Source organism: Carica papaya, chromosome 5, assembly GCF_054855325.1.
Source record: "Carica papaya isolate Zhongbai chromosome 5, ASM5485532v1, whole genome shotgun sequence".
Taxonomy (NCBI): Eukaryota; Viridiplantae; Streptophyta; class Magnoliopsida; order Brassicales; family Caricaceae; genus Carica; species Carica papaya.
The window spans coordinates 40,230,701-40,253,494 of NC_142313.1; the positions used below are offsets into that span (position 1 = coordinate 40,230,701).

Consider the following 22,794-nt stretch of genomic DNA (forward strand, 5'->3'; position numbering starts at 1 on the left):
TTAAGTATAAATTATGTAGTGGTCATTAGCATTTTATACATAATTAAAATTGATTTTATTATTATTATTATTATTTAAACAATAATCTAGTGCTTCTTTCAATTAAAAAAGAAATATTTTTTTAATTACTTATTTTGAAAACTTTATATTTTTCTTATATTTTTATCTCGTATTATAGATATATATTAATCTTTTTATTGTATTTTATTAATAATATAATATAAATACCACTTTATTATAGGTGAAATTTCAATTTCTAATAAGCAACTAACATAATAAAAAATCACAACTCGTTCTTTTTTTTTTTTTCAAATATAAAAAATTTGTTTCCTATTCTGTAAAAGGAAAATTTCAGGTCCTTTGTCTTTTCCCCAATCCGTTTCTATCCAAACATGATAAAAATAAAATAAATAAAAAAATCATTTCCGTCACTTTCATTCCTTATCATTTAAGAAATTACTTTCTTCTATTCACTTAATTTTTAAATAAATTAAAAATTTTATTCAGTGTATAAAGCAAGTACTATATATATAGTTGAGGGTGGCAGGTTATGAAAACTGTGATTTCCATAATGAATCGCCTCTGTATCGTTACCTTGCCGCTCTCTCTGCTATAAGAGCTTTCTGTTTCTCTGCAGTTTGATTCTTCTCTGAAACGTTTCTGAAACCTCTCTCAATCTCAAGCCTCCTTCCAATTCCTCTCGAAGTTGCAGAAACGTTTTTCAGTACGTACAGCTGTCTTCTCCAGCCTACTGGTGCGTTCCTTCTTCGCTCATTGCACTATGTCCTCCTTCTCTATCTTCTTCTCTCCTTGTTTTTTTTTTCTCTGGAATAATCTTCTTGAAAACAGACAACTCCATTGCTCTTCTCTTGTTTCTTCCTTTCATATCATTTTCCTTTTTTCTTTAAATGATTCTTCTTGTTGATTGTCAATGGAGATTTCTGTACAGCATTTTGGCTTCGAACTGGATTTTTCAATTGCGATTTTCTGGTTTCCTTTAAATAAAGTTTAAAATCAATAGTCAATGAACAGCTAATTTTAAACTCTGTTTCAGGTATTTCGTTTTTCTTTCTTTTTTTTTTTTTATAAATATTTTCATATTGTGGGAACAAGTTGACATATGGCGTGATATGAGTGGGTGTGTGAGCCATGTCAGCATGCTGACATGGCACTCTGGGTGTATCTTACAAGTAGTCGTTGGGATACGCGTCCGAGTTCTCTGTTTTTTTTAATGTTTATAAACGAGGGAGAAGAAACTGAGCACCGTTTGTGACGTGGGAGAACCGTGAGTAGAGAGCAGAGAGTAGGTAAGCTACAATCCAGGATAAGGGAAAATCTGTTTTACATATAAATTTTCTTAAATTTTTCTATCATCTTTACTTCATGTGATGCCCTTTCTCCTTTGCGTCACTGTTTGGAGACTGAGGTTTGTGCATAGTTGTATCTTTTATTGTCATTATTGTTTTTTTTCCCTCTGTTGTTGTGTGTTTGTTTTCCGAGAAAATGTCTGGAAACCTTAAGAAAATTTCAGGATTCAATCTTCTGTCACTATGTTTGATTGTTATTGCTGTTGTCATTTCCATTAGTTGTTTCATTTCGAGTTCAACTGGAGAATTATATTTTATTTGTGTTTATCGTATTTACATGTTTTAGACTTTCTTTTTACTATACCAGTTCACTTCACTGATTTAGGCCTTTTCGTTTAATGTCCTCTTCTCTTTCATAGCTGTTCTTAGAGAAGGAAGGGAACTATGGGAAGTTCAGGGCAACCACAGTTCATTGCTAGCACTGGTAACCGGAGTTTCTCAAATGCGCCTTTGATTGAGAACTCGGCTCTTGATCAGATTGTTGTCCCTGATGTGAGTAGATTTTCTTAATTTCATCATTTAATTGAATTTCAGGCTTTTTTAGTTTATTGAATTTGTAGCGCTTGACAGAGTTTAAAGGGAGATAGCGCCTTGTTCCTAATTTCTTCATTTAATTGAATTTCAGACTTTCTTAATTAATTGAATTTTGTAGCGCTTGACAGAGTTTAAAGGGAGAAAGTGCCTGGTTCTTTTGCTATCTGTGTGTTCGGTTTGAATCAAAGATAACTTTGTCATTGATAATTGCATGAATAGGTATTGGTAATTATAACACTTGAACAGAGTAAATAGTTGACTGAAAGTCTTACATTATAAAAGATTTCGCAGTCATTCGAATATCTTGGTTCGTGGTTATAGATGTTGAATGGTTCAGATAGTTAGTTCTGTACTTTGGGATTAGATGAGACGGACATGCAAATGTAGCAATGAAATACTGTTGTTTTTGGTAATTAAATGTCACAGTTTTGATTTTGAACCCATTTGAATGAGTATTGAAGTATTTGCATAGCCTACCTTTTTCTTTTCCAATTTTCTAGTTGACATAGCAAAGCAGAATAAGGTTTAGAAAGCTAGAAAAATTAAAGAAAATAAAAGAGAAAATTCAATCTGCAATTACTTGCATAAACCAAAATCACACAGTTGCTAGGCACCTAATATAATGAGAGAAGATTAATAGTTTTTGGCTTTGGTATCTGGGTAGTATAGTTGAGTAAGTGAAATATCCTTTGGTCCTACCATATAATTGGGATAATTGGGTAGGAAACGAGTGGTATAGCACGAAGGTTATACTATATTTTCTTAATTTATATTAGTAATTGGGGGTCATGGTGGTGTCATGGTAGCGGTGGTGTTAGTGGCAGTAGCAGTGGGGTGGTTGGTGGCCATGGTAGCTTGATGGTAAAAGATTAACTTTAAATCAAATAACTTCAATTAAATGAATGAATAAAGATTAACTTATCCAAAAAATCCATTTGCTAAAAAGTGGATATAAAACATAATTTAACAATACTAACTTCAGAAGTGAATATGCACAGAAACCTTAAGAATTGGTTTGAACCAGTCAAGAAACAATTTGGAGATGGCTGAATTGGGCTGGTCAAATTAGTTTGATTATCTCAGGGTGAACTTGTTGATTAGGGAGCATTTTGGTGTGAAGACCCGTGCATGGTGATCAACTTGTGGTGGTCACCCACTGGTGTCCAATGATCTTTTGATGTCAGCCTTCTGGCTATGGATTCCTCTGGAGATGCTGGTTCCAGTTTTGGTATCAGTTGTTGTCGACATGATTGGAAAAGATAAGTTTCCATAAGGCAACCACAGTTGAGTCTTCAAGCAGAGAGTGTGACACATTTTGGTGATGATGGTGCTGAAAATTGGAGGGGATGCCAGTTGGGATCTTTTGGAGCCAGTGGCAAGGGCAGTGTTGACCACCTGTTGGTCGGATTTCTAGAGGACACCGAAAATGGTTGTTTGCTTGTGTTCTCAGTTCTGTTTCCTTAGTTTTTCATTCTCAGCTTATTAGCTTTTTCTATTTTTGGCGATTTGGAAATTTTGAGTTTTTCTTGTGGTAGTGGATTCATACCCAAGTCAAGAACTTTAGCTTTGGTACCAAGTGATATAGTAAAATGTTTATGAAAATTAAAAAATTGAAGAAAAGAAGGATAAATCTAATCCACAATGACATGAACTGGCAGCAACTATAATCATAGGGTTGTCATGCACTCAATTCAATAGGAAGAAATTAAGTAGTTTTCATCATAAGCAGTCTGTTCAATAATGAATCACCCATTTATTTACAGGGTGAAACTTAAGAGGACCAGAGTTCTTAAATAAAACAAGAACAATAAGATAAGGCTTCTAGTAAACAAGAAGTAAAATTCTAAGCTAGCAATAAACCTCTTTGCCTGTACTCATTCCATTCTTGGAGTGGGTGAATCATTATATACCCATCCTGGCCCCATGAATAAGTGCTACTACTCATCATCTGCCTCACTCTGCCTATTGTTGCAGTGTTGCCATAATTTTTCAAGTGGCTTCTGTGAGCAGTATGAAACCTTAACTTTCAGACTAATTGTTATGCTTATTGTTCATACAAGGTTTTGTGCTTGGCACTCTCATGATAAATTGGTAAATCGATTACACAGGGTTATTCTTTAAAAATATTATATTTCGAATGGTATAAAAGAGGAGCAGTGCTCTTTGGTCAACCTAGTGAGTTGCTAGGTGCCTAAAGAGCAAAACTTGTTAATATTGCGATGCTTCAACGTTCCTTGAAAGCCAAAGTCAGCATAGTTGAACAAGGAGCATTTATGTAGTCATATTAAGAGAAACAGAAACAAGTTTATTACATCTAGAGGACTTGTAAGTTACATCCCGATCGATTCTAATATCTTTTATCAAGCAACAATATCAATACTTATGCCTTAACAATAGATTTCCACTTCAATTGGTTATATTTTGTTAGTATAGTATACCTTCAATACAGAAGGATAAGATCATATAACGGCAATACTAAGTTACACCTGATTATTTGGGTTGATATTGCCTTCCCTATTCAGCCCTGGGTAGGTCTCATTTTTTTTTGTCATGCCTTTTCATTATATATGGAAGAAGTTGGAAACAGGGTACAATGAATTCTGCGGGGATCCTTATCTGAATTACGAGTTCGTGAAATTTTTATCATTTTCTGTTTTTTCATGCTTTTTTTCTTTGTTTCTTTCAGTTTGAATTTTAGTGTGTAATTCTTTTCCTTCCCGCACCCACCAAATAATCATCCTTGATTTGTTAGAATATTATAAAATATTTCTTATACATAATGGTACGATTATCTTTCTAAATGTATACGCGTCGTTAGAAAGAAAATAATTAGGATAATTTATGTTGGTTATTATATATGAATCTGTTTACAGGTATATATATCCCGACTTTTATTTCAATAAAAATATAAGAATTATTCAGTATTTTTCTTCCCTATCTCTTTACATGGTATCAGAGATAGAGTTAGCGTTAGGGTTTTTAAGAGTTAAACCAAATAAGGGTTGAACAACCCATTCTCGGCGCCAGATGAAGTTGACCACTATTCTCCGACTAGTTCAGATTGCGGTCGGCACGATGGTGCACACAAAAGAGGCGGAGGAAGTCATTTTTTCGGCAGTTTGAGTTCTCACACGTCGGGTGAACCGGAGAAGACCGATTCGCATGCGGGTCGAGTTCGACACGAGGTCAAGATGTGAAGAGACGCTTGACCGGGCTGTTCTGAGCAAGAAATTAGGAGGCCGGAGCGGAGAAAAATTGCGGCAGAGCATATCACGCGACAAGAAGTTTTTTGGAATTTTTCGGTGCGATTTGGGGTGTTTTTGCGAGCCTCTTCTTGATTTCAGTTGTTTGGTGGGTTTTGTGGTGATTTTCGGCTGAAAGGAGGTATTTTAGTGATTTCTGGCAGCAGCGCATACGGCAACGCGTGAGTTCTAATGGTGGCAGTGTGTTCTTTTAAGTTTTCGTATATGAAGAGGTATTCTGTTTTATCAAAATTTCTTGTTTATTTGTAGTATTTTCCGGATATCTATGATTGTTGTGTTTTCCGGGTATCTCTGACGATTGTGTTTTCGGTATTGTGAGTGATATATTTTTGTAATTCCTGAATTGAAATAGATGATAATATTGTCTGTTATTACTGATATTGTTCTCACACTTATCCATCTTATCGAGCCAACAACATATAGCAACATTCCATCAAAGATTTGAAAGAGTCTCTGTGGCATAAAAGAAATTCTTCAATCTAATAAGCTATCTATCAAAAGTAAGGGGGGTGTTCATAGTCAAAAGCTACTAGATTAGATGGATTCCAACTGAACTTCAACTTCTCAAAGTCTCTGGTTGACTTTCTCGAGGTCCAATTTCGTTATTCCCGCTTCTTCCGATAAAGATTCACTCCCGGATAGATCTTGACTTTTCCCATGGATCTATGGGGTAAATGAATTGCAACTACTTTCTTATTTTCACCTTGTGGTTAAAGTGAGTCATGGCTCGATCTAAAAATGCTGCCTGCTGCTCTGCGGAGAATTTTCCTGCTTTTGGGGGATTGATGCTCGCGAGGGTACTCTCGATTTCCCTGTGAATAAGAATATATAAAGCGGTACTATAAAAAATTGCAGAATTTCAATCGGATGACATAAACACTAATATTGTTGCTACTACTATTAACTTATCTTCTGAGAGAGCTGTTATGATTTCAGTTGACGAGTATGTTAAGTTCACTCAGTATCAGAAATCTTTGAATAAATTTTCTGCTCTTACTGAATTAGAAAAAAAATATCTTCTCTCCTTGAACAGATGGGTAATTGATTCTAGTGCTGCAGATCACATGACAAGTAATTTTAATATTTTTTTTAATTTTCGATCACATAAAGTACATTTTCCTATAATTATTACTGATGGGTTGATCTATAATATTATAGATTCGGAGACCACAAAATCAATATCATCTATTACTCTGTCATCTGTATTAAGTCTACCTAAACTTGCATTCAATATGATTTATGTGAGTAAGTTTACCAAAGATTTAAATTGTTATAGTACATTTTTTGCTTATCACTGTATTCTTCAAGATCTTATATAAAACAGATTATTAGTAAATGAAATATATAAAATAATCTTTATATTCTTGATACTTGGGTACTTCGATCAGTTGTCTGCTCTAGCGTTAGATCTCAATTTGAAGCAGATTGTCAATTGGGACATCATTCTCTACCTGTGTTGAAGAAGTTATATCTTTAGTTTCATGATGTACCCTCGCTAGATTGTGAGTCATGTTGATTTGCAAAACATCATCGTAGTTCATCAGGTCCAAAAGTTAATAGACGAGTTGAATATGCTTTTGAGTTAGTTCATTTAAATGTTTAGGGTCCTTGTTCTTTTTCGTACAAAACTGGGTTCAAATATTTCGTTACTTTTATAGATGATTTTTCTCAAATGATTTAGATATATTTTATGAAAAATCGTTCGAAAGTATTTTTTCACTTTTGTGCTTCTTGTGCTGAAGTCAATAAACAATTCAATGTTTGTATACATGTATTGAGAAGTAATAATGTCAAGAAATATATGTCAGATTCATTTCAAAACTATATGACTCAACACAGGATCCTTCGCCAATTCTCGTGTATCGATACACCATCTCAAAATGGGGTCGCTGAAAGGAAGAACATATATTTACTTGAAACAGATCAAACCCTTTTGTTCCAAACATAAGTCCTTAAACAATTCTGGACTGATGTCGTTTTCATAGCTTGTTTCTTAATTAATCGTATGTCATTTATAGTGTTTGATGGGGATGTTCATTACAGTATTTTTTTTTCAAACAAGTTTTTATATCCAGTGCAGCCTATATTCTTTTTTCGAACACCTATTATGTTCGAAATGTGTGATTTAGTGTGATAAAATTGGATTCAAATGCCTTAAAGTGTGTATTTTTTAGATATTTTCGCCTTTAGAAAGGATACATGTGCTACTTTTTAGATCTCAATAAATATTTGGTATCAATTGATATGGTTTTTTCTGAGAATATACCGTTCTTCTCTTCATCGTTCAAGTCTACAAGTCAGATGGTAGACGATGAGTGATTCATCTATAGTTTCTCACCAGATTTCTTTACTGAGCAAACAGATAAAAATATTCTTTCAGATGATGTGCCTCCAGCTCTATTTGAGTAAATTGATGATAGTGTTTGTGTGCCTCTGATCCAAGTACGACAATCAATTGTTCATGTTTATTTCAGAAGACAATAAACTAATGATACATGTCCTGCACTATATTCATCGTCATATGATTTTGTTTCACGGGATCTTGATCTTTCCATTGGTTTTCGTAAAAGTAAATGTCAGTGCACCATTCCTACGCCAACTTATTCCATTGCTAAATTTATATCATATGACTATCTGTCTCCCTTATTTAGTGCTTCAATTGCTTTTATAGATTCAACTTTTATATCGAAAACAGTTAATGAGATTTTGAATCACCCTAGTTAGCGTAATGCTATGTTTGAAGAGATAAATGCTCTTGATGATAATTATACCTGGAATTTGGTAGATTTACCCAAAGGAAAAAAAACTGTAGGATGCAAATCGGTATTTGCAGTCCAAGTTAATTCAGATGGCTTTGTAGCGAGACTTAAAGCTCCACTAGTAACAAAAGACTATGCTCAAACTTATGAGATGAACTATTCTGATACATTCTCTCCAAAGGCCAAATTTATCTCTATCCGTTTATTCATATTTATTGTAGCCTCCCGAGATTGACCCTTACACTAGATGAACATTAAAAATGTATTTATTTATGACGATCTCTTAGAAAAAGTGTATACGGAGCAATCACCTAAGTTTGTTGCTCAGGGATAGTACGGGAAAGTCTGTCATTTGAAAAAAAAATTGTACGGTCTGAAGCATAGTCTCGTGCGTAGTTTAGCAAGTTTAGTGAAGTAGTAAGTGAGTTCGGATTGAAGAGTAGTAAATGTGACCATTTAATCTTTTATAAACAATCAATAATTGGTATTATATTTTTTATTATTTATATTGATGATATTGTGATTACAGGAGGCGATTATGCAGGAATATTTTCTCTCAAATCATTCTTGCATACCAAGTTCAATGCCAAAGACTTGGGATAGTTAAAATAATTTTGGGGGGTTGAAGTAATAAGAAGTAAGGAAGAGATTTTGTTAATTTGGAAAAAGTATGTACTTGATCTACTTGCAGAAATAGGAAAGTCGGGAGCTAAGTCATGCAATACACCAATGGTACCAAATATGCATCTTACAAAAGATGATGATGATCTCCTTGATAATTTAGAGAAATACAAAATATTAGTTGGGAAATTAAATTACCTCACTGTGATTCGTCCAAATATTGCATACCTGTCAGTATTGTTAGTCAGTTTATGTCGGTACTTTTAGTCAAACATTGAGAAACTTTGAAACAGATTTTGTACTACTTAAAAGGTGTTCCAGGACTCAACATAGTGTTTAGAAATTATGGGCATACTTACGTTGAATGTTTTACGGATGCTGATTGGGTTGGATATAAGATTAATAGGAGATCTACTACGAGGTATTGTGTTTTTGTTAGTGGGAATCTCATATCATGGAAAAATAAGAAACAAACAGTTGTATTTTGTTCAAGCGTATAGTCCCAATGTAGAGCTATAGCTTAGTCCACATGCGAAGTTTTATACATACATCATATGTTAGATGAAGTGGGTTTGAAGCCTATAACTCTTGCAAAATTTTGATGCGATTATACGACTTTTTTCATATTGACTCAAATCCTGTGTATCATCAGAGAACAAAAAATATCGAGATTGATTGTCACTTCATCCGAGAGAAGATTTAGAAAAACTTTATATCTACTGGTTATGCGAAAATAAGAGAATAATTTGATAATATATTCACAAAATCTCTAAATGGAATACGGATTGAGTATCTTTGGAACAAGATGGACATGATTAATATTTATACTTCAGTTTGAGATGGAGTTTTAGAATATTATAGAATATTTCTTATACATAATAGTATGATTATCTTTCCAAATATGTAAGTGTAATTAGGAAGAAAATAATTAGGGTAATTTATGTTGGTTACTATGTATGAATCCGTTTACATGTATATATGTATCTTGATTTTCATTTCAATAAAGATACAAAAATCATTCAGTATTTTTCTTCCCTAACCCTTTACAGTTATATATGAAAAAAGTTGGAAACAGGGTAGAACGAATTCTGCGGGGATCCTTATCTGAATTACGAATTTGTGAAATTTTTACTGTTTTCTGTTTTCTGTTTTCTCATGCTTTTCTCCTTTGTTTCTTTCAGTTTGAATTTTAGTGTGTAATTCTTTTCCTTCCCGCACCCACCAAATAATATTCTTTGATTTGTTTCTTGAATGTCCTTAAATGAAAAGTTAGCTTGCTTGTTTGATTCCATATGATGATCCACCAAGTCATAGAGGTAGAATTGGTTTCGATATACTCCCGTGAGTAATGATCATTTCCCTTTTGTTCTTGCAGAAAAAAAGCTGGAAAAACTTATTTGCATACATGGGTCCGGGATTTCTTGTTTCTATAGCATATATTGACCCTGGAAATTGTAAGATGTCTGATTCTTAGCATCTTTAGTTGTTCAAGCAAATTATGCAATTCCAAATTTATGCTATCTATTTCTTGCAAACATGCAGTTGAAACTGATCTACAGTCAGGAGCGGCATACAAATACGAGGTGCTTATTATGTCTTCTATTTAGTTTTTCATTCTTTGATTTGATTTTCATTGGGGAAAATTTTACCTTTGACAGTTTGCTTCCACTCTAATATTTTTGCATTGAGACATTTAGAGTCTCATGTATTACATGCTGTTGAAGGTCAGGTAGGCTTGCATGTTAGAACATTGTCTTTAATATCAATTGCTTTGTTTAACTGAAATATATGGAGTTCTTGAATTGAATATTCTTCTTGGAATATTGATTTTTCTATTTATCTATGTTAGAGAGCAAATAATTGTTTCGGTTTTTTCATACCAATTTAAGTTTTTGGGTAATTGGTTCAATCAGTTATTTAAGATAATATTGGGGCCAGAAATTTAATTTTGAGTCTTGATTGCCCCATTTTTACCAAAAATTAATTTACGCACAAGGTTTGATAAGTCTGTGCTTGATCCATGCTTCCAGCTTGGTAGACTTATGTGTGGTGGTGACAGCTTTGGTATAATTAGTTCAATCATTTAAAAATCCAAATAGATGTTTCGAGCATCCCAGGAGCTGTTAGATTGACAATGATTTGAAGCCTCTATTCTTCTTGATGCACTTTTCTGTTTTCTGCAGTTACTTTGGATTATATTAGTGGCTTCTTGTGCTGCTCTTGTTATTCAGTCCCTAGCTGCCAACCTGGGTGTTGTTACAGGTGCTCCACATATTAGATCAGTTACATTTGCTGCTTATTTCTTATTATGAGTCCGAAGTTACCAAAGTTTGTTTTGCCAAATGCTGTTATGCAATTGCAGGAAAGCACTTAGCAGAACATTGCAGAAATGAGTACTCTAGGGTTCCCAACTTTGTTCTGTGGGTTCTTGCAGAAATTGCTATAGTTGCATGTGACATTCCTGAAGGTAACAATGTTTCTTTAATTCCATTTTCGAAAGATTGCATCTCCATGTGAAGATTATTTTCTTTGAATTTAATACTTATTTCCAAAATGCGAAATCTATAGAGGAATATTTAAGTCATGAAATGATGTTTCATGGCTAGGGAGATGTTACCGCACCACCAATTAAACTTCAATTTTTCCCCTTTATGGTGCTGTTTGGATCCTGTATTTAGCTGTGTAAGCGGTTATGCTGGTATCAAGGGTGAGATGTCATCTTTTATCTGTAACTGGAATGAACTACGAGGCTTCTCCCTTCTTAATGTTGATTTTTCCCAAGAGCTGACTAAAACTATTTTATCTTATGCCCTCTGACATGATCAAACCCTATCCTGGCAGACACTTTAGTTCTTTATGGCTGATGATTGAGACAGGACATTGCATTAGTGGTTTGATTTGTTAATGTTTATTTCTAACATGATTATGTGTTGTTACTGTATACAGTGATTGGAACTGCCTTTGCATTAAACATGCTCTTTAAAATTCCTGTGTGGTTGGGCGTTCTCCTGACAGGGCTCAGTACATTGGTGTTTCTCGCATTACAGCAATATGGGGTATAATGTTTTCCATATTTATACATTTTGTATCACCATGACTTGGTCGGCGTATTCTGTATTTCATGGAAAATTTTACGTCGCTGGGTTTGACAATTGAAAGGAGGAAACAATCCACTCCTACAAGATTTCTAGTTTAGAGTTGTGGTATAATCTCAAACTTAACTATGTATCATTTATTTTGCAGGTAAGAAAGCTTGAATTCTTAATTACGTTTCTTGTACTTACAATTGCTGTATGCTTCTTTATGGAGCTTGGCTATGCAAAGCCTGTTGCAACAGAAGTTTTACATGGACTATTTGTTCCTCAACTAAAAGGGAATGGTGCCACTGGTCTGGCAATTTCATTACTTGGTGCTATGGTGATGCCGTAAGTTTCTCATGCTTTTCAGATTAGAAAATAGTTACTTCCACTGATGATTTCTCATCTCCGCAACTGTTTGCTTTTGACTCTACTGCAGACACAATCTATTTCTTCACTCAGCATTAGTACTTTCCAGGAGAATCCCTCGATCTGTTGGTGGCATTAAGGTGAACTACTAGCATGTTTCTGAACGTGTAGAAGATGTATTTGGAGATTTTGCTAAACGTACTGTTAGAACCCTAATGAGAGTTTTTTCCTATTAGCTACAACTTTTATTTGCTGTTCCCATTGTACTAGTTTTTCTTCACAGCAGTGAACAACAAAATCTAGTCGTTGATTGCCTTTTCCTTCACAATACTGCCAAGTTGCCATCTTTAGCAGTAAAATGTTGTCAGGGAGTAAAATTCTTGGTTTGGTTGCAGTGTTTAGGGCCGTTCAAATAAATTTAACAGTAGCAAAACTCTAACAGCTTTCTCATTCTGGCCATATTAGTCAAATTTCCTTTCTAGGAATAAAGAACTCAACTTTTGATGAAATTGCATGAATTTATCTCTTAAATTTACAGAAAAAAGAAACCAACAGAACATAAAAATATCAGCACTTCAATTTATGGGGAAGTTGAAAATATCTCAGTCTGTCTCATGATCTTATTGTATTCATTTATATATTTATGGGGCACTGATGAATCCATTGAATGTACTAATTAGCAACAACTATGACTTGCTGGTACAGGAAGCTTGCAGGTTCTATTTGATAGAAAGTGCATTTGCTCTAATGGTAGCCTTTCTCATCAATGTGTCCGTAATTTCAGTAAGTGGTGCTGTTTGCAATTCCTCAAATTTGAATCAAGAAGATCAAGCGAGCTGCAAAGATCTGGACTTGAACAAAGCGTCCTTTTTACTCAAAGTTCGTAGCTGATCGTTCTACAATCTAGTCATTTGGTTTCTACTTGATAAGTTTATTTTACCTCACCCATAGTGTTAGTTTGCACTTTCTTTAAAATATATTATTTATTTACACACTCTCGTAGTAATGGTTTTTAATTATTGTTGCAGAATGTCTTAGGTAGCTGGAGTTCAAAACTTTTTGCAATTGCCTTGCTAGCATCAGGTCAGAGTTCTACTATAACAGGGACATATGCCGGGCAATATGTTATGCAGGTACTTGCTACCTAGTTCTGTGTACCCAAATCACTTTGAATTTAGCCGGTTTGAATGATTAATTGGCCAACAATTGATAAGATAATAAGAAAGTAGATGGTTTTCTATCCTCTTCTTTTGGAAAGGTATTAATACATCTACTCAAATAATTGAGATAACGTGACCCATCTAGTAAGGGTTGACTTTTTCTCTTAGTATGCATTAGGGTAGATGGAAGAGCAAAGAGTACATCATGGTTGTTATATGGACTTCTCAAGTCCAATACTTATCCTAATATCCTAAACAGACAAAAACTTTTGAAGGCTGAGCACAAAAGAAGGAAGGTTTGTCAGTTTAGTATAAATTGATAGCTATTTTTTGAGAACAGAACAGGTAAATGCGAGAGCATTGGGGTTGAGAAACTAATAGTGTTTTGTGACCTAGAGAAATTAGGTACACCCAGAATCAAGGGCGTGAAAGAGTTCTTACAGTTTTTTCTCATTGAATTCCTTTTATTGGAATATATTGGACATTCCCGTCAATATAGATTAAGTGGACTGACCATATTGTTTTTTTTGTGTTTTTTAATTTAATTTTTACACAAATTCTAGTAAGTGATATTGGACTGTGGTTGGTGTATTTTGACGGAATCTGTTCCTTGGCAAAAAATCAATAAAAGAAAATGAAAAATAATTGCAAAGAGTTGGAAGATCACGAGATTGCAAAACAGCTGTGAGGAGGAAGTAATTGTTGCCACTGATGGTGGACCATTGTGCCGCCACTGAAAATGAGAGGAGCTAGACAATTTTTGGTCGTCATTGATGAAGGAGCTAGACCAGTTTGGGAACCGTGTGACTGGACTAGGCCGTCCATTCACCACTTCCAAGGACTCAGGTCGATGATCTGACACAACTGCTCCAGTGACTGGCCACAGGAGAATTTACAATTAAAGTTTGGTCCCGATCCAATTGTCAAATTTTGAGTTCTGATCGGGTCGAGTAGATTGGTCAAAAACTATTTGCGCTATGGATCTAGAGAGAGTTTCTGTTTAATGCATCGTATAATAAGTATGAATCTGGATCTGGATTGTTGATTGCGATGACCACAAGGTTGGCAAAAGAGTTTTCGTTGATGTTTAGAGTGGCAAGAGCATCGTTTAGCTTTTACAGCATCCTGAATGTGACTTTGAGGTCTGTTTTATCAAATCCTAACTATTTGGTGATGCTTTTATGACTCAGATATTTTATTGGATTGTTTTTTGTGGGTGGAGGGTGTACTTTTTGAGAAAAATATTTGTATTATTATGGAAAATAACACAAAAATCTAGATCCTAATCCTTGCGGAAAGATTGATTTTACCATAGCTGTATATGTACCAGATTTGTTAGGGTAATAAAATCTTGGTTAGTGTCACAAGCCTGATACATAGATCGGATATGAAAGAAAGAGAGAGAGAGAAAGAAAGCTGAGAAATCAACTAGATTTGAGAGAATATATTTTGATTTCAATAATTTTTCGATCATTATATTCCTAGAAGAAGCATCATTTATAGGCTATAAATTTTAAGGAGGAGAGTGACAAAAGCAGGGGGCTGTTTATTCCCGACAGATGTTATTTCTGTATGGCTGATGTGGAAAGCTGCAGGCATGTTTTATTGTGGTGTCCGATGGCGTTTGGATTATGGAGTGCTATTTATAGTTTGATTGGTGTAAGTTGGGTGATGGCTGGGTCTATTAGGGAGGAGTTGTGGGCTTGGGAAGGAATACAATTAGATCGAAAGTTGAAATATATTATTCCATTATTCTTGTTTTGGATTCTTTGAAAGGAAAGAGATTATAGAGCTTTTAAGGGTAAACCTACTGATTTGTATAGGTTGAGAGATAGGTGAATGCATTATTTTGGGTTTTTATTCTTAGGATATGAGATGATTAGTGATGTGAATTTTGAACATGTCATTGACTCACTAACTACATTGTAAAGCTTTATGTATAGGAGCGGTACCTCCGGTTGTTTGGTACCATATTAATATACTTTTACACTTTTTATTTCAAAAAGAAAAGGAGGAGAGTGACAAAGACAGACGAAAACTGCCCGAATGTTGTGGGGGTGGCGATGGAGAAGGTTACCTTAATATTTTGTCATTTACAGCAACAACCCTTACCCTAATACATGAAAAGACTAATTTATCCCAATGAGTGCATTTTCTTTTTTATCCTTAAGTGGTGTCCTGCTAATACCCACTCCTTGAACATCAACCTTACCCTTAAGATTGAGATCCAGCTTCCAATTATTTGGTGCTAAAGACATGGTTAACCTTCATATATATCTGGGTTTTTTTAAATATATATTTTATTTTATTTTATATTTTTACTTTTTAATTTTTTTTGTTTATTATTATTATATAAATATTTTTATGTCCATATTCGTTCACTCTCTCACCAACAGGAATTTCGAAATTCTTCTTCAATGGTGGGATTTGCACCACGCGTCCCTCTTTTAACGGTCGGACTTGTGCCATGTGTTCTTTCCTCTATAACGTGTTTTTGATCTTTCAAATGGTGCCACGTCATCTTTTTTCCTTTCTCAAGTTGAGGCCACGTTGCCCCTTCTTTCATCTTTCACTAGAACTCGACACGCATCCTCATTTTCTCTGGATTGTTGCCATGTCTCCCCGACTTCCCTAGATCCTTGCCACGTGTTCTCCAGCTATTTCCCATTTATGGATTTGTAGCAGTTTTACTTCTTTGCTCCCAGATGCATTTTCTTCTTCTTGCACCTGCTTCCTTACAGAAATTCCCCATGACTGCCAAAACTCAGATCTTCTTAGTATAATGGGTGCCGCATAAATAGTGCGAAGGTGTCTGTTATAGTCTCATTATTAAGGCATAAATAAGAGGTTGAGGTTCAATTAAATATGAAATTTTAATTAATATTAGATTTGTAAATAGTAAATATGGAATTTTAATTAGTATTAGATTCCTAATAGCATATGATTTTTCATTAATGTTGAATTTTTAAATAGTATAGGATTTCTAATATTTTAGTAAAGTATTTTTAATTAGATTAAGATTTCTAAAAAAGAATTGTAATATATATATAAACGGTTATGCTTGTTATTAATAAAGATAAGTCAGAATATTATTTTAAAGTACGAAATTGGAGCTCTCTCTAACGAGGTCCAAGATAGCAGCTCCCTTTGATAAGCTGTAATCTATTTTCACAAAATAGGTCGCTTAAAGAATCACAACAATGAGAAAAAGTAGATTCTGGAATCGAAAATTCTAGAAAACTGCTAAGTGACAAGATCTTAGTCTCGGAATCATAACAGTCTCGCACACCATCACCGTGAGACGCCTCACCACGGTTGCAGCCATTGCCAGGCGCTCCAATTGCTCCATTTCTCGCTACCTCGGTGATGTCTTCTTCTTCCGCCTCTTCTTATTCTGTTTCTTCTTCCACTTCTTCTGTAGTTGTACATCATCACAGATTGGGACCATTGAAAGTAGTTGTCACCTATGATAAGGATAGATTGTCCTTCCCGTCCTCCACGAGTATTCCCGGTCGTGACTTCTTTAGGATTGGAGGTTGCCTAGGACGATGAGGTCTTCATGCTGTATTTGGCCATGAAACTTGGTTTTCGTTTCAGAGAAGGCAATTTTCTGGAGTGCCTTGCTCTGATACCATGTAATTTTCTGATGGTATTTTCTTAGAATTATTGTTATGTGTTTATGAAGAGAAATACAACAATATATAGGAGTTACATCACACCAAGAAACCCTAATTTTCTATCCTTTATTCAATAAGGATAGAATTCAGGAGGAAATTTTGGAGAGTCTGCTTGTTAAATAACCGAATCTCAATCAACTAAGAAGTCAACTAAATCTAGAATTACACCAAATCATTCATCATTATCACTTTCCTAATATAGAATCCTACATAACTTATGGAATTGAAAGGTGTACTGAGGTTCAAGGGTGTATGAGATTTTCCATAGTTTTCTTCTTATACTTATTGTTATTAGAATATAGTAGATATTCTTCATAATGTAGATCAAAAGGAAAGCCTGTGTTATTTTTGTTGCATTTTTTTCCTCAAATTTTTGCAGGGTTTCTTAACAAGAATCTCATTACGGTAAACATTGGGACTTGAGGAGCCCACATAATAAGGGTCCCCTTGGATAGTTTGATACAGTCTTAACTTAGGGATGGTTGGCTCACATTTTTTTTTTATTATTTTTTTTCTTCACTTTGTAGGGATTTTTGGATTTACGATTGAGACCATGGATTCGGAACTTCCTAACTAGATGCTTGGCCATAGTCCCTAGTTTAATTGTTGCAGTAATTGGTGGCTCTGCTGGAGCTGGACAGTTGATTATTATTGCATCGGTATGAAATTCTTACCTGTGAATCTTTTCTTCCAACGTATTTTAGATATTGTTAAATTAATTGCATTTTTTTCTTTTCAAGTCCATAAAAATACTTGCATGTGGAAACATGATGAGATTATGAATTATATATAATATTATGCAATACTATTATGCTTGTGGAAGTTCGGACCTGAAGTAAATCATGCTTCTTGAAGTGTGCTCTTGTAGGACCAATTGGTTGCACTAAGTCTGTAATACTTAAAGCTTTTTTAATTTTAATGAATAACCTGTGAGCAAATGAGATTTGATGGTGGCCATATGTTGATTGTAGAGTTTGAATTCCTAAATATATATTTAGTGTGATGATTATCATTCATCAAATACATATCAGTTTGCCCAATTATTTAGACTTAACTTCATGCCATGTTAGATGATCCTATCATTTGAGCTCCCTTTTGCATTGATTCCACTTCTCAAGTTCACCAGCAGCAAGACCAAGATGGGGACATATGCAAACTCAACTATGGTAAATATTATTGTTCTTTTTCTTTTCCAGTTCTTATGTTGCTATCCAATTGTAAATCACACGAATTCTATTGGGAGATAAATGATTTTTCTGGAAAACTCTTAACTGAATGGTTTAATCTCATAAAGCATAAACCTCTTTGCATTGCTTGTTATATCTTTGCTAAAGTATAAAATGTATAAAATGTAATAAAATGTAATCTCTTAAAAGTTATTGCATTGGCTAGTATCGGAAATATTTAGGTAGTGTCAAATAAGTCAATGATAAGTGTGCCTTTGTTCTAGTATCTGTTTGGTATACATACTGATATAAAACAATTTAGGGCTAATTTGCCTACTAAGAATTGGGGAAAAGCTTAGATATCGCATCTAGGATTCTTAGTCACTACATCTTGTATTATTTCTAATTTTTCTAGTTTATTATTTTCTAATTTAATTATAGTTAGGAATAATATTTTAATAAGAATAAATTCTTATCTTCAATAAGACTCTTAAATAATAAACTGAAAAATAACCCCAACAGTAAATAATTCCTATTGTGGCTATGCGCTATCAATTCTTTCCAGGGGGAAAAACTTGGCTCCATTGAGTTGAAACCATAGAATGTGGCATGCATGAGAGGGTTGAGCTGTCTTGAGGTCAGCTTCTGTAATGCAAGTGCAATCAATTTGAGGGCATCCTTTCAATTTTGCTAGAAACTTGTGAGAAATACTATTTTTTGTAGCTAATTCCTGATAATCAATAATATCTTCAGTCTCCTCCTTGATATTTTGGATTGTCTGACAAGCAAATAAGAATACTAATATGAGAAATAGTAGAGTCACCTCCTTGATATGAAGTAAGATACTCAACATTGAAGACCTTACTTATATCTTTTGGCAAATCAATAACATAAGCATTTGAGCTGTCTTCTTGAGAATTTTGTAAGGGTCAACGTTTTTTAAATAAAGTTTCCTGTAGACGCCCTTAGATAACCTTTCAGGTTTGATGTGTACCATAACCACATCTCCCTCGTTAAAGTCAGCAAGTCTTCTTTTTTAATCAGCAACCTTCATTACTTGAAGCGATTTGTTGTCTCTGCATGTATTTCATGTTTATGTTTAGTAAAGTCTTCTGCCTCAATTCTAGGACTTGCATCCAGTGGTAAGTGAACCAAATCAATAAGTTTCCTTGGTTGTGTCCATAACGCATTCAAAAGGACAGATTCTTGTGCTTTGATTTGCTGAATGATTGATTGAAAGCAAATTCAGCAATGGGACGAAAAAGATCCCTATTGGCAATATAATTGCATACACAACATTGAAGTAGGTCTTCCAAGCTTCTGTTGGTAGCTTCAGTTTGTCCATCAGTTTGTGGAAGGTGTAGAATACTTGAGTTGAGTGTGCAACATCTTTCACAAGGTACGCCAAAACTAACTAACAAATTTTGTATCACAATAAAAAACAATAAATAGGGATAGTCCATGTAAGAACTACTTCTTTGGAGAACAGTTTGGTCACATGAGAAGCATCAAGGTTCTTTGCACATGGTATGAAATGAGCCATTTTGAAAACTGATTAGTACCACAAATATTGAATCATGGCATCTAGTGGTTTCAACAAACCCAGTAAAAAATTCTTGCTTATATGGCTCATTGGGTACTATCTGACCCGCATCTCTTTTTATGCTTGTCCAATAAATTGATCGTCCACCATGATAATTGTTATATCTCTTTCGAAATGACCAGTTATACTTCCTGAATGTGCTTCCAATATTACTTCTAGTCGGAGAGACATGTTGGTAGAAAAAAGAGTTCTTTTAAATAGGCATGCATCGTACAATGAAAAATTAGGATCACATTTTCCACCAACTAAGTCTCGATAAATTATGCTAAAATCCTTGCAGGATTAGTAACTTGTCTTAACCAAGTCAAATCCCACAACTTAGCCATGGAGTTGAGTATGACGACGAATAACTTGTCAGTGTTTGTAGTTGGGTGATAAGTCAACGTTGAAGAGTGTATTCTGGCAAGAGATGCTGGAAAGATTGTAGGAATTGGTTGTATAAGGATCTGTGGAGAATTTATGGGATCTTTCCAGCAACTTTGAGAGAGCATATGAGAGAAAAGGGTAGGGTGATTATTAGAAGTGGAGATACCAAGTAATTTAACGAGAAAGAAACAAAAGAATAAGACCGAACAGGCAAGACAACAGATGAGAATGGTTTTAATCTATACGTACAAAGTTACAACATGATTGTATGTAGAAATGGTGGAGCATTTGTCACGGTTATCAGTATTTTGTCCAGATTATCAAGCTTTAGTAGAGTCTGCTAATAATGCTCAAGATCATACTGAATTCCCAAAATCATGCTGACTGGTGTTGCAATTCAAATCTTGTTGTTTTTATTCGATAGTTCAGTATCATATGATTTGATTTTTGTTATTTTATATAGAACTTTTAGCTTTTATGCGTTAAAACACCTCTTTCTTCTCTTCTTGTCATACTGTAAATAGAACCCAAAATTATAATCACGCATGCAAAACATGCATATTCTTCATCTTATTCTTCTTGATGCCCATTCTATACTGAATCCAGCCCTAAAATGGGTTTCTGTCAGGAAATTATGTGAATCCTCACCATCATTTTCTGCTCTTCTAAGTTGCCAGTACAAGATCCAAAAGTAGGACAAGCTCTTAAGACAAATCACAGAGCAGGATGATTATTTGAGCTTATCTCTCTTTATCTTTGCAAGAAACATGTGCCTGCAACTACTCAATCTCCTCTTATCTTAATATCATTTTCTTTTAAATCATGCTTCAGCTAGTAAACGTCATCCTCTGGTATCTCAGGGTCGATTAGGACTAAAAAAATACAAGTCTTTTAGCTGTCTAAATTGTCAACTCACGAAACAACTAGTTTTGTCCTTCAAAAATAATGATTCTTACAGTTCTTTCAGGCCTATTCACTCCAGGATTTGGGCCCTTCCCTTGTTATCTGTAAATGCTTATTGATATTTGTCTTATTAAGTGAGATTTAAGTTTGTTTGATCGGTAAGACTGCCCCAGCTTGGTAGGTTAAAAACCACTTTATTTAGTGGCCAAATACTAGATAGCTCTGACCATATCCTATCATATGTACCCAACACAGGAAGTATATATGTATATTTTGTATGTATTTCTTGCAAACATATAGATCAGGACTTTTGGCTAATGAACAGAAAGGGACTGAATGTTCCATTTAAAGTATGTGTGAAATCTTCTATAACATAACTAATACATATGGGAGGGAGTTTTAAGGGGTGTACATCTAAACCTGAACATGATCTTAAGAGGTCTAATGTGTCTGCTTTGTGCATCTATTTCGCTTAGTCTATTTTCCTCTCTTGGCAGATTTCAGCCATAACTTGGATCATAGGTTCCCTGATCATGGGGATAAATATATACTACCTTGTAAGCAGCTTCATCAAACTACTTATTCATAGCCATATGAAGCTCGTGGCCATCGTGTTCCTTGGAATACTTGGGTTTTCAGGTATTGCTATATATCTGGCTGCAATTGCATATCTTGTTTTTCGGAAGAACAAGGAGGCTACGCACCTTTTGGCATTAACAACACCTGAAAGTCGAGAAATTTCTAATGGTAATGCACCAATGTATAGTCTCCCTAGAGAAGACATAGTAAGCATGCAGTTGCCTCAGAGAGTGGCTTCATCAGATGTTTACTAATAAGACTTGAGTAGGAGAAGCTCTTTGTTTAACTTTGGGAGAAGTTATTCCCAAAACTACTGCTAATTTTCATTAATGGCAAGTGTATTTTAGGTATATAAAATCTGAACATTTTGGCTCCATCTCTGCACTTTTTTGGTCACCCTTTAAGCAATCCCGTAGTTATGATAACATTTCATTTGAACATCGGAGATAATCTTCAACTTCTCATACTTTATTTGAATTTGAAGCTGAATTTTGTTGGGGGGGTCTCCTATCAAGAATCAAAATTCCAGTGAGATCAGATAAAAGCTTTCCTTCCAGAAAATCATATATATATATTCCAGCCAGCAATAGTAAGGTGGAAGAAAGTTTCCCACATATGACAGCATGCAATGGGAATATGATAATATCTTAAGAAATAATGTGATTTTCAATATTTATTTTAAAATCAATGTGATAATTGATCCGAACAAACACATAGCATTAAAATAACAATACATATAATTACAAATATCAGTTTTCAATTAATTAATATATTTAGATGGACAATTGATTGCAAATCTCGTATAGGTCGAGTTACAGCCACTTCACATGAGAAAATGTTTTATGTAGCGTGTATGCCATGATATAGCAGAACGTTTTCATATAGTTGACTGATAAATTTTATGAAATATCCAACTACCAATAGAAATTTAAGGCTATGTCAGCATGTAGTTTTGTAGAGGATAATTTCTCGGGAATAACCGAGAATTATATTAGGCAATGGCAAAACAATTGTGGTAACAGAGTAGCAAGTAGTAATATATAAGGATCCGAATGCAAACAGAAAATAATAAATTAGAAAGTAGAAGATGCATAGAGGTGCACGAAGAGAACTATGGAAATATCTTTAATTCTCTCAAACTTTTAGTTAACGAGTCAGTTCTTGTTTCACCTTTGTTCAATGAATTTAAATATTTTTTTTTTATCATTTTATGAATTTTTATAGAAAATTGACTATTTATTTACTTGTATGCATGTTTTATTTCTATATAAAATCACCAATCTTCGTATATATAATTAATTCAATGAATGAAATTTTTTGAATATATTATCATTATCTCTTTCAAATTTT

General features: G+C 34.3%; 1 protein-coding gene across 3 annotated transcripts; it reads left to right on the forward strand.

The window, feature by feature from the left end:
• The first annotated feature begins 540 nt into the window (after positions 1-540).
• LOC110821076 (metal transporter Nramp1-like) lies at positions 541-21,820 on the forward strand. 3 transcript variants are annotated; one of them, XM_088220938.1, is made up of 14 exons: positions 541-754; positions 1,727-1,859; positions 9,920-9,998; positions 10,087-10,127; positions 10,728-10,806; positions 10,907-11,011; positions 11,491-11,600; positions 11,788-11,969; positions 12,061-12,130; positions 12,696-12,869; positions 13,019-13,123; positions 17,355-17,486; positions 17,898-17,993; positions 21,363-21,820. In XM_088220938.1, exons 2-14 carry the CDS (start codon positions 1,752-1,754, stop codon positions 21,696-21,698), a joined length of 1,617 nt encoding a protein of 538 aa, XP_088077064.1. In that variant the 5' UTR covers positions 541-754; positions 1,727-1,751; the 3' UTR covers positions 21,699-21,820. The 3 variants fall into 3 exon arrangements, with proteins under 3 accessions (XP_088077064.1, XP_088077065.1, XP_088077066.1); XM_088220939.1 differs by lacking the exon at positions 541-754 and adding an exon at positions 1,184-1,307; XM_088220940.1 differs by lacking the exon at positions 541-754 and adding an exon at positions 1,284-1,426.
• The last annotated feature ends 974 nt before the right edge of the window (positions 21,821-22,794 follow it).